General features: G+C 56.0%; 1 protein-coding gene across 2 annotated transcripts; it reads left to right on the top strand.

The window, feature by feature from the left end:
* Positions 1-903: 903 nt before the first annotated feature.
* SLC11A1 (solute carrier family 11 member 1) lies at positions 904-10,083 on the top strand. Of its 2 annotated transcripts, XM_007451419.1 has the most exons (15): positions 904-989; positions 1,502-1,635; positions 2,426-2,548; positions 2,849-2,968; positions 3,881-3,987; positions 4,431-4,501; positions 4,841-4,908; positions 5,089-5,244; positions 5,832-5,990; positions 7,386-7,475; positions 7,603-7,722; positions 8,160-8,309; positions 8,770-8,843; positions 9,257-9,410; positions 9,551-10,083. In XM_007451419.1, the coding sequence occupies exons 1-15, from the start codon at positions 983-985 to the stop codon at positions 9,656-9,658; spliced, it is 1,641 nt and encodes a 546-aa protein (XP_007451481.1). In that variant the 5' UTR covers positions 904-982; the 3' UTR covers positions 9,659-10,083. The 2 variants fall into 2 exon arrangements, with proteins under 2 accessions (XP_007451481.1, XP_007451480.1); XM_007451418.1 differs by lacking the exon at positions 904-989 and having other exon boundaries at positions 1,499-1,603; positions 9,551-9,676.
* Positions 10,084-11,856: the final 1,773 nt, after the last annotated feature.

Below are 11,856 nucleotides of genomic sequence, written 5' to 3'. Positions count from 1 at the left end.
TTGCTACAGTCCAACACACCCTATTACCGTACCCACCCCCACAGCTGAGGCTTGGCATCTTTTGTCATTCAGCACTGAGGTGGCACTATTTTTCACTTTTTTTTTTGGCTGCACTTGCGGCGGCATGAGGAACTTCCCCGACCAGGGATCAAACCCGTGCCTCCTGCAGTGGAAGCACAGAGCCTTAACCACTAAATCACCAGGGAAGTCCAGAGCTGGCACTATTTTTCTCATTCCCAACCTGTCTCATAGTTCATCTTACCTGCCTGACCTCCTTGGACACCTAAACTTTTAACCACTTAGCTAGTCTGAGCCCTTCCTTTAACAGAAGAAACAAGGTCAGAGACAGGACATGATCTGATGACAACGTCAAGTGGATCGTTGGCAGAACAAGGACCAGAATTCCAGTGCCCCTTTCTTCTGAGGATCTCTTTGGCCTGAATCTTCAATGCATGTCCCTGTGGCAGTGCCTGGAAGGTCTTTTCCTCTGAGGCACTCAGTGGGAAACTGAGGTCGAGGTAGGCATCAGAACTCCTTTCCTCCCATTAGGTCAACCACTGGCCATGGGACTCAAGAATGAAAAAAAGGGTCTGTTTGTGCAGGGTGAGAGAAGGCGGAGGCAGGGGGCAGTCACGTGATCTAGACATGAATGCCCAAGTGGCAGGAAGTGTCTGAAATCAGAGCTAACTTGGGAGGCACAGAACTTGGGGTGCCTGGAAGGGAGCCAGAGGAGTTGTGGGACTCAGGCCAGGAGGGGAACAAATGGCCATACTGTGGTCACTCAGACCCTTCCACCAGTGCCGGCCACTTCTGCCTTTGGAAAGTGTTTCACAATGCTCCGTGAGTGTGAGGACAGCCCAGCTCAGCTGAGGATGGGTAAGAGGGTGTGGACTCATGCACTCACCAGCACCCAGAGAGGAAGCGTGGCCATAAGGGCTGTCCAGCACACCACTTGTGCAGAGTGCCTGAGTCTGCGGTCCTCATGGCAGGTGAGTGGCCCCCTCCAGGGACAGAGCCTGAATGGGGGTGGTGGGGGGAGAGTCAGGCGGGCAAGGACACCAGCCTGGGGTTGGGTTCTTCACATCCCCAAGGGCAGAGTGCCCCCTTGCCTCATCTCTGTGGATCTGGAACCCCTGGAGCTTCCTTGGCTGCTGGAGGTGGCAGGGATGAGGCCAAGGGGCACACACGGTGGGGCCAGCTTTCCCTCCTCAGAACCCATGTCCCTCCACATCCTCCGTGACGAGAGAGATCTGGGTCTGGGAATCTCTGCACTCATATGGGAGAGGATAATCATGAAGGCCCCGCTTCTCACACATCTTCTGTAATGTTTGGTCCGGGGTTGAGGTGGTGGACCCAAGATGGAAGTCAAGGCCTCCTGTTCAGTTGGGCCTTCATTTCTCCACTTTGCCAAGAGGAGGTGTGGGAAGAGGACAGATGGCTTTAATCCTGGGCCACCAGAAAGAGGCAGGTCACTCACCAAGGCTCATGGGGCCCCTTGCAGGTGACACAGGCCCCCCAAAGCTCAGCAGGACCAGATATGGCTCCATCTCCAGCCCACCCAACCCAGGGTTACAGCAAGAGCCTCCTGGAGGGACCTACCTGAGCAAGAAGATCCCCATCCCAGATGCAGAACCGGTGAGAATGCTGGAAACTTCCTGGGGTCTTTCGGGATGGACAAGATCACATGGGATCTCACAAGGGGAGGGGGGGTCCCTTCCAGCTCTGAGCAGCAGTGATGGACAACGGCAACCACTGCCTTCCTGCTTCTGTCCCCAGTACTCAGCTGGGGCACTTAATATTTGTCTAAAAATTATCAAGTGGCTTTCTAGATGAATCTCAGCTTTCCTAGGAAGGGAAAGGGACCTGGGGTGAATTCCGGTTGGAGCCTCAAGGATTTGTTGTAACATTTAAGGAAAGGACGCAGACAAGGGCATCGGGAGACGTGGAGCCTGCTGGCTGGCTTCTAAGAGAGCACCACCCTGCATTCCCAGAATCTTTAGCAGATGCCCAGGCTGCCAGGCCAACCTCCGGAATGGGGGTGGGGAGACCCTAGGCTCAGTGGACTCCAGAGAGGAGGCCCTGTGGTCTGAGAAGGGACTGGGCAGGGAGGACTGACCCAGGAAAGCTCCCCTCTGGGCTCTGAGGATCTGCTGACTCAGGGCCTGTCCGAGGCAGGCTGGTCAAGTGTAGACCACAGAACCTGACCAATCCAGAAAGCTGATCTGCCGTGACTCAGCAAATCCCAAGTTCCTCCCACCCACTGTGCTCCACTACCCCCCACCCCAGGTTGGCAGCTCCAGGAATGGGGAATGGAGGGCAGGGCTGGCCAGCCTGGGCCCATGAGCCCAGAGGGGCTCACCTGGGGGCTGGCCATGGCCAGCAGCCCCCATCCCTGTGTCCAAGACCCCTCCACTTCCCTCCACAGGGTGCATTCAGCCTGCGGAAGTTGTGGGCGTTCACCGGGCCCGGCTTCCTTATGAGCATTGCTTTCCTGGACCCAGGAAACATCGAGTCGGATCTTCAGGCTGGGGCTGTGGCTGGATTCAAAGTGATTGAGTCGGGGCACGGTGGGGCGGGGGTGACCAGGCTAAGTGGGTGGAGACCCCCAGCTTGCCACGTTTCCCCAGAGTGGCCTTCATGGCCAGTGTTCCTGGGAACAGGTGTTAAGTTCAAATGGACCACAAAAGGGTCCCCAAAGCAGCCCTGCGGGAGTGGGGGCGGGGGTCTTCTAGCTCCATCTCCCCCACTCGCTCCCCAGAGGGTGTCCTTGGTTAGAGGGTCCCAGCAGCTCAGGGCTTATCAGAGGCTGGTCCTTCTGGCTGATGGGCCTCTCCCTGGCTTCTCACAGCTGCTCTGGGTACTGCTGTGGGCCACCGTGCTGGGCTTGCTCTGCCAGCGACTTGCTGCCCGGCTGGGCGTGGTGACAGGCAAGGACTTGGGCGAGGTCTGTCATCTCTACTACCCTAAGGTGAGCTTGGTGCACCTGGACAGGAAGCACCTGAAGAGGTGACTTGCCCAAGGTGAAAAACAGGTGGGCATTGGCTCGGGATAATCATTTGCCGGGGTGGATACTGGGGACTTGGCTGTCAGTGTCCAGGCAGGCAAACAGAAATCACACCACTAGATATTTCAAAGGTATCTAATGCAGGGATGCAGTCACAAAGGTGTTGAGAGAGCTGGAGGAGCAAGGGAAGGAGATGTTACCCAGAGATCAGAAAGCTGCTGGACAAGAGCCCAGGGGCCATCATTCGCACCCAAGCTTCTAGAGACATTGCTGCCACTGCTGACTGGAGCCCATATTGCCTGGTGCTCCAGAAGCGGGGGGTAAAAATGATGTCTCCCTGCCTTTCCACTTCCTTTAACTATTTCCTACTGTTGACCTAAAACAAATAGACTGCTAGATATTTCTCCAACAAAGACGGGTTTATTCAGGATCAGCAGAGAATCATAACTGGGGAGTCTGCAGCCATGCGGAGCCACGTGCAAGTCTCGGCACGGCAAAAGAAGAAGAACACTTTTACGGAGGGGAAAGGGAAGTTGGGAGGCCAATAGTAAACAGAGTCCATGGCTTTTCAGTGGCTGAGTCCTTGCCGGGCATGAAGAGGAGTCTTTCTTCTTCCTGTTGGGCTCTGCTATCTTCGCAGGGCGTGGGAGCTTCCCCTTCTCATCTCCCGACTCTATTTAATTGAAGTTTCTGTTGATTAATTTTACACCATGAAAACCTAACTGGAAGCCCGCTGGCAAGGCAGACTTGCAAATGTAGTTTGCAGGCTTCCAGCCCAGGAGTACAGAGCCAGGTACAGAAAGGTCAGTCAGTGTAGAGCTGAGACAACAGACAAATAATTGGTCCAGCCTTAATGACGGGATTACCTCCCCCTAGGTGCCCCGCACCCTTCTCTGGCTGACCATCGAGCTAGCCATCGTGGGCTCAGACATGCAGGAAGTCATTGGCACAGCTATTGCATTCAATCTGCTCTCCGCTGGACGGTACTCCGGAGGGGCCCCAGCTCTTCAGTCCAGGGCTGGGAACAGCTGCTTCGTCCTCCCCAGGCCTTCTATTTCCCCGCGTCCATTTCATCCTCCAGTCACCTCTGACTCAGAGCTATTGCCCAATTTGCCAGGTGGGGAAGTGGAGACCCAGATATGTAAAGTGACTTGTCTCAAATCACACAGATGTCAGTCACCATGCAGCCTTCAGGACTGCAGCCCCAAGCTCCCTACCACGCTGGTCCTCCACACAGCTTGGCCCTTCCTAGCGTGTATGTGCCCTTTTCCCGTCTCTAGCACACTCCCACTCCCCTCTCCCTTAGCTGTCTGGGGCCACTTGAGTGCCTGCTCCCAGGAGGCCACATTCTACCGGCTCCAGCCCTGAGGAGGGAGTTCCGGACTCCTGGACCGGGCGGGGCTGACGCAGGCCACTCTGGTTTCAGAATCCCACTCTGGGGTGGTGTCCTCATCACCATCGTGGACACATTCTCCTTCCTCTTCCTCGATAACTATGGTGGGTGTGCCTCTCATCCCATAGGGGACTTGGCGGGTGGGGGACTGGCAATGAATGCAGGAGCTGATGCTCTGCTGAATTGGGACAAGTGCTCCTAGCAGCCTCACTCTGACTGTATGGCCTTGAGCAAGTTACTTAGACTTCTGTTTCTTCATCTATAACACGTGGATAATAGCACAGAGGCCACAGGGCTGTGTTGAGGCTTCACTGAGCGCTATATGTTAAGCACTTGGCACAGTGCCTGGAACAAAGTGCTCAAGATACCAGCTATTAATAATTGCTTATGTTATAATTTTGGTTGTTTGGTTTTTTGGTTCTGCCCCTTTGTTCTCCCCCTAGGGTTGCGGAAGCTGGAAGCCTTTTTTGGATTTCTTATTACCATTATGGCCTTGACCTTCGGCTATGAGGTGGGAAGCCATACCAGTACCACGTCCCCACACCAAGGCCACCCCACTCTGCCCCCTGCAGAGCCTGAGGGGAGGGGGGAGCGGACCTTAGCCATGCTCCCTAGTGGCCAGGGTTGGAGTGGAGGGTGAGAATGGCTGCTCAGGGGTGGGGCGGAGCCTGACCGAGGCTCCTCTCCACAGTATGTGGTGGCACGTCCTGCTCAGGGAGCACTACTTTGGGACCTGTTCCTGCCCTCGTGCCCTGGCTGCGGCCAGCCCGAGCTGCTGCAGGCCGTGGGCATCATTGGCGCCATCATCATGCCCCACAACATCTACCTGCACTCAGCCCTGGTCAAGGTGAGCAGACTGGAGGGGAGGGAGACATGCTCTCTCCCTAACAGCCACACTGGCTTGGCCCCCAAGGCTGGAGCTCCACCCCTTTGGCTCCCAACTCTGTGAATTTAGGAGGGAAGTGAATCACTCTTTATTCAATATGTAATAATAGAGGGCCTACTATGTGCTGGGAGCTGGCGGTCAGTGATGAAGAGACAGATAAGTCCTCTGCCTTCTTAGAGCATGCATTCTAGCAGGAGAGACAGACCATGGGCAAGTAAACAATAAAGGAAAGAAATGGATTGTGAAAGGTGCTCTGAAGGAAACAAAACAGAGAAGTATGATGGAGAATGACTGAGGAGGGGGCTCCTTTAGAAAAGGAGTCAGCAAAGGCCTTTGAAACATGAAGGATGGGAAGGAAGGCCAGGGGAGAAGAGATTCTAAGCAGAGGGACTGGCAAGTGCAAAGGCCCTGAGGCAGAAACAAAGGCCTATCCCAGATGGCCATGAAAGAACTGGGGTTTGGGGGGAACTTAGGTAGAGGTGTGAGGGTAGAGAATGTTGGGATGACTCTGAGGCACTTTGGTGCTTCCCTCCCTTTGACTTCCATAGTCTCGAGAGATAGACCGGACCCGCAGGGCAGATATCCGAGAAGCCAACATGTATTTCCTGATTGAAGCCACCATCGCCCTGTCTGTCTCCTTCTTCATCAACCTCTTTGTTGTGGCTGTCTTTGGGCAAGCCTTCTACCAGCAAACCAACCAGGCTGCGGTGAGGCACATCCCATACCCACATGCCCTTCAGGCTTTGCTGGGGACTCCAAACAAGTGCAGCTAAGCCCTACGAGTCTCTGTCCTGTACTCCAGGCACTGGTAGGGGAGGGAGTCTGCGACCCTGGCCTCTGGCTCGGAGCCCCTTCCCCACCCCACTGGGGAGACACGCCACATGTAGGCTTGCACGTGGTCAGCCCCACGCCAGGCGCTACAAGGCACAGACGTCCAGGGGAGGTGACTGGGGGAAGGAGCTGAGTCTTGGAGGATCCAGCATTCCAGCTGCACCTTGAAGGATGGGCAGGATTTGCCCAGCAAACTACAGGGAGGGCATTCTGGGAGGGAGATGCCTGCCTAAGCATGAGCGTGGGGTCAGGAATATGCAGGCAGTCAATTTCTTTTCTGGAGTTTCTAGTGATAATCTTCATTATTAGTAGATAAACTGTCATTCATTCAGCAAAGATTTATTGAGCATTTGTTATGTATCAGCCAGTGTCTTAGGCCCTAGGGATACAGCAGTCAATGATACAGAGACCTTGCCCTCTTGCAGATTAAATTCGGAGGCAGTGAGCAAACAGGAAACAAATCAACCAATCAGTTGATCGGTTTCAAAGGAAAATATGAATGATGTTGTGAAGAAAATAAAGGGGGTGATGAAACATAATTGGGGGTGTGGTGAGGGAGGGACTACTACATTAGGCCAGGTGGTCAGGAGAGGCCTCTTGGAGGAGGTGACATTTGAGCAGGCTCTGAAAGCGAAGGAGCCGGCCATCTCCTCCCTGGCTCTCTGGGATCTGGGACTCTGCCTGTCTCAGTTTTTGAGTGAGTCTCTGTCCCAAGGCTCTAACAACTGCTAGCCAGTGTCGGGCGCTTACTGAACGCTGACGGGGTGGGGTGGGGATGGGACAGACTGGCCAAGCCTCCGGGGACATGGGCACTGCCACTGCCTTGCTGTGTGACCTTGTGAGGTCATAGCCCTCCCTGGGTCTCTGCTCCTTAGCATAAGGAGAGAGGTCTAAATAGGATGGCAAACCATAGTCACACACTGCCTTCGAGACCGGCCGAGTCACAGAGCTGTGGGAAGTGGGTCCCATGTAAGGGAGAAGGGCCTGTGGGGCAGTCTGAGTCACTGCCGGCCAATTGTCCCTCTGTGGTAATGCCAGCTCTTACAATCCAAGAGTAGCTGGAAACCAGGGTCTCATGTTAAATCTCAATTGTAAATGTTGTCAACCAATTCACACTAAAGAAAAAAAAATTTGTTAGTCACACAAAATACGTCTGGCTGGATTCAGCCCGCGGGCCACTAGTTTTCAATCCTTGGCCAAGGCTTGGAGGTCTGATTTTCCAACATTGAGTGTGCGCTTCACATCTCCTTCCTACTGCCCGGTGCCCGCAGTTCAACGTCTGTGCTAACAGCAGCCTCCACGACTACGCCAAGATCTTCCCCATGAACAACCTGACAGTGGCGGTGGACATTTACCAAGGAGTAAGCGTGAGGCAGGGCGGGTATGGAAGGGCTCGATCCAGCGGGGCTCCTCGCCACGCCCACCTCAGGGGCAGAGTCTGCGCGAGAAGGGGCGGGTCCATGGCTCTGACCACACCCCTCCCTCCAGGGCGTGATCCTGGGCTGCCTCTTTGGCCCCGCAGCCCTCTACATCTGGGCGGTGGGTCTGCTGGCCGCCGGGCAGAGCTCCACCATGACCGGCACCTACGCGGGACAGTTTGTGATGGAGGTGGGGCTGGGGCGGGCCGGGGCGGGCAGGGGACTGAGGACAAGGCACACTACTCGGGGCTCGGACATCCGCTTCCTTGATCCTTAAGGCAGCCTAACGGGTGCCCTTATAAGCCCCATTTTACAGATGAGAAAACTGAGATTCAGCGAGATGAGGCCCGAGACTGCAAACCCAGAACTAATAGGAGCCTTTTCTCCAACACGGTTTAGTCTTCAGCAATCAGCTGTGGGAGGGGAACACCCTCTAAAGGAGGGGAACCCCCCCTAATTTCCCCCCATCTATCCCCTCACCACCAACTATGGACAGAGCTGCCCCCATTTCAAAGATGGAGAAACAGTGTTCCTCCAGGCATGAGGTGGGCTGAGGGAGGATAGAGGGTCCCTCCCTTGGAACGCAGTCCTGCACCCCGCCACCAAGGTGCCCACCCCACCCCCCAGGGCTTCCTGAAGCTGCGGTGGTCACGCTTCGCCCGAGTCCTGCTCACTCGCTCCTGTGCCATCCTGCCCACCATGCTCGTGGCAGTCTTCAGGGACCTGCGGGACCTGTCAGGCCTCAACGACCTGCTCAACGTGCTGCAGAGCCTGCTGGTGAGCCCGTGGGCCCTATCACCTCCTTCCCCCCGTGGAGCCAAACAGGAACCACAGCAATCCCCCTACAGAGCCTCCCCTACCTCCCAGGCGCTATTCTAAACACACCTTATCTACAAGCCTCATGTACTCCCCACAGCCACCCCAGGGGGTAGGAACCACCACTATCCCCATTTTGCAGATGGGAAAACTGATGCATGCAGTTAAGTGACCAGTGGCACAGCTGGGATACAAGCTCAGGCAGCCTGGGGCCAGAGCCCCCAAATGCTTTCTCCTGCTTTGGAGCCCCTACAACCTTGGAAGGCAAAGAGGTGGAGAAATTGAGGCTCAGCGTGATTAGGAGACTTTCCCAAGGGTGCACAGTGAGGCAGAGGGTGACTGGAGCCCCGGCCTGCTCCTCCCCTCCTTACTGTATTCTAAGGGCAGGGTCCCTCAGCCCCCTCCTCCCGATTCTCCCCAGCTTCCCTTCGCTGTGCTGCCCATCCTCACGTTCACCAGCATGCCCGCCCTGATGCAGGAGTTTACCAATGGCCTGTGAGTACTCCCCAACCCCAGCACTGGACTTACATTACCACACTTGGTCCTCACAACCACCAAGAGGTAGGAATTCCCATTATTTCCACTATCCAGATAAGGTCAGAGAGGTTAAGAAACTTGCCCAAGGTCACACAGCTAGCTAGCAAGTGGACGAGCCAGGACTGGAATCCTGAGCCAGGGGCTGTTTCTAGAGCTTGAGCTCCTCCCCCTCACCTCAGACTCTGCTTTTGCCAAATCCTGCCAGTGTGGTGCCTGGAGGGCCCAGGAGGCAGAAGTTGGCCAGGGGTCTGCTCCAGGGCCCACAGCCCTGGGAAGCTGGCTTTGTGTATCGACCCCCGACCTTAGCTCCAGGCTGGCTGTGGGCACTGGAGGAGATGCAGCCAATCCTGAGCCTCCCTCTTGTCCCCAAGGGTGAGCAAGGCCTTCACTTCTTCCATCATGGTGCTCATCTGTGCCATCAATCTCTACTTTGTGGTCAGCTACTTGCCCAGCCTACCCCACCCTGCCTACTTCAGCCTTGTGGCACTGCTGGCCGCAGTCTACCTGGGCCTCACCATCTACCTGGTACTGTTGGGTCCGCGGGCGCCTTGGGGATGGGGGAGGCAAGGAGAGGAGACAACAGATGGAGGGCTTAGTGGGGGGATGCACTGGGGCTTCCCCAAAGGTCTTGTCCTCTCCCGTACTCATGGTCACCCCTCCTCCAGGCCTGGACCTGTCTCATCACCCATGGAGCCACCCTTCTGGCCCACGGTTCCCACCAACACTTTCTGTATGGGCTTCCTGAAGAGGATCAGGAGAAGACCTCTGGATGAGCTCCCACCCAGGGCATGGCCGAGGGTGTAACGAGTGGGGCAGACTGGCCTGCTGGACCAGTGGAGGTCGGGGGCGGTGTGTGGAGGCAGCAAGATGGAGTTCTGGAAGCAGGCCAACCCTGGTTTCCCTGGTTCCGTAGGGACCTGCTGTCTCCTAGTTTGGACAAGTGATTAACCTCCAGATCTCAGTGTTCTCAACTATAAAATGGGGACACCAACCTTGCAACGGACGTAAATAAAGCACTTTAACACAGAGCCTGGCACTTAGGACTTAAAAAAAAAAAAAAATTCCTAAAGTATTTATTGAGCAACTATAGGAATAACCTGACAGACCAACCCAATTGGGGGTGGGACACAGGCTCCAAACTGGTACTTTAAAAATAGAGTCTGAAAATGATAAATAAATGCTAATTCACTTCTTATCCAAAAGAGCAGGGAAACGGAAACAGGAAAGCACAAAATCCCTGAACCATCAAGAATAGTCCCCCTCCCCGAAGGTCTGCCTCGCTCCCACTCTCGCTGGAGTGGCCTCAGCCTTTCTGTTCCACCTGAAACCCCTTTTCCAGGCAGTAAAACAGAAGCGTGGTTCTCCCCTTTTAGGGCGCCAAGTCCTAAGGAACCCAAGAGTCGGTGCCTCTGAGGCCCAGTTCCTTTGCCATCTCCCCAGGAGACCAGGCGGCCGGGACTCCCACGCCGCGCAGTTAACGCTCCCTGGGCGTTGACTCCCAGCTCCCCCTAGGGACAGGGACGATCCCGAGCGCCGGTACTCCCCGCCTCCAAAGAGGAGGAGGCTGTCACTCGGGCCTCCCGCCCGGGGGCCTCGGAATCCGCCCAGGCGGGAAGGTGGGGTGAGCTCTGTGGGCGGGGAACCCCCTAGGCCGCAGGGAGTGGCCCGGCGCCCTTTCGCCCCTTGAAGGAGCTGCACTTTACAGACGCTCCCTGGGCTGTTTCTAGGCTCCCCCAAGTCCCTCCTGCCTCTTCCCGTCCCTCGGACCCCAGCCCCTGAGCTGTGGCGAGCGTCGGCGAGGAGAGGCCGCCAGCCCTTTCCCCTAGATTGAGCTTGGAGTGGGCGCTGTGCCTGGAAGCACCCCCGATTTCCCGGGGATGCGGCGGGGCAAGCAGCTGGGCTCCGCGCTCTGGTTGAGGCGCTTGTTTATGAGAAGAATTTCCTCTTTCTTAAAAGGGCAACGAAACAAGTGGGGCCCTCTAAAAGGGACGGGATGGGACAGGTCTGGCTCACCCGAGCAACGGTGGAGAGGTACCCGGGCTAGAACGCCACCCAACCTCCTTCTCCCGGCTAGTCCCTGGAGAAGATGGGGCCCCTGCGAACTGAAAGAGATGATGAATGGGGGCCAGGTAGCGGAGAAACGGGAGACCCCTTTCCTGCTTCCCTGAGGTGCCCCCAGCTGTATCCCCTGCCCACCCCTCTGGTCAATTCTCTAGGCATTAGTTGGGCGCCAGCCCTGTGCTTGACCTGGGGAAGGGAGGCACAGTCTCTAATTAAAGATGTCAACTCTCTAGGAGCTCACACTGGGCTGGGGGGAACCTAAGTAAATGACAACAAAACACTGCCGAATGGAAGTGTGCCTTAGGCACACCTGCAACCGATGAGGCAAGGCCCACAGAATATAAACTCCTGGACAATATTTTGAAAGCTTAATAGAGGGAGAGCAGTCAAGGGAGAGATGAGCATGCCGGGAGTTGGGGTGGGGGGGTCAGTGTATGCAAAAGCTAGAGACTTGCAACCTTGTTGGGAGTTCCCCAGAAGAACGGGCAGGTTGGTCATACGAATAGTCAAGTCTGGAGCTTAGAACTTGGGGTAAAGGAAGGGGAGGAGGGGAGGGGACCAAAGGGCCAGCTAAGGGTTGCTCTGGGCCTGGGTAAGGCGTTAGCGATGAAGTCAGGCCAAGGTCAGTCATATCCAGACAGGGACGCCTCCAAAAGGGCTGCTCCCTCCCCAGTAGCTCTGGTCCTCCCAGCCCCCAGGTTCAGATCTAACTAGATCTGGGCTGGGAGTGGCCTGACACCTTTACTCTCCCCAGAAGCTTCCACCCACAACTCCATTCCCACAGACACCCCAGACCCGGCACTGCACAGGCGTCCTGACTCACTCCACATCCACCCTGCTCTGTCGCAAGGTGCACCACGGTGTGTCTCGGAGCCTGGGAGGAGGGCATCCGGCCTTTCTGCTCGGCATT

Source organism: Lipotes vexillifer, unplaced genomic scaffold (assembly GCF_000442215.2).
Source record: "Lipotes vexillifer unplaced genomic scaffold, Lipotes_vexillifer_v1.1 scaffold1145, whole genome shotgun sequence".
Taxonomy (NCBI): Eukaryota; Metazoa; Chordata; class Mammalia; order Artiodactyla; family Lipotidae; genus Lipotes; species Lipotes vexillifer.
The sequence above is the reverse complement of the archived record's forward strand: the minus strand, read 5'-3'. Positions and strand labels throughout refer to the sequence as shown.

Excerpts from the sequence above, each read along its gene's own strand:
- SLC11A1 (XM_007451419.1), top strand. Across the intron at positions 4,909-5,088 it reads CCTTGACCTTCGGCTATGAG|TATGTGGTGGCACGTCCTGC; the intron begins GTGGGAAGCCAT and ends TCCTCTCCACAG. Across the intron at positions 9,411-9,550 it reads TGGGCCTCACCATCTACCTG|GCCTGGACCTGTCTCATCAC; the intron begins GTACTGTTGGGT and ends CCCCTCCTCCAG.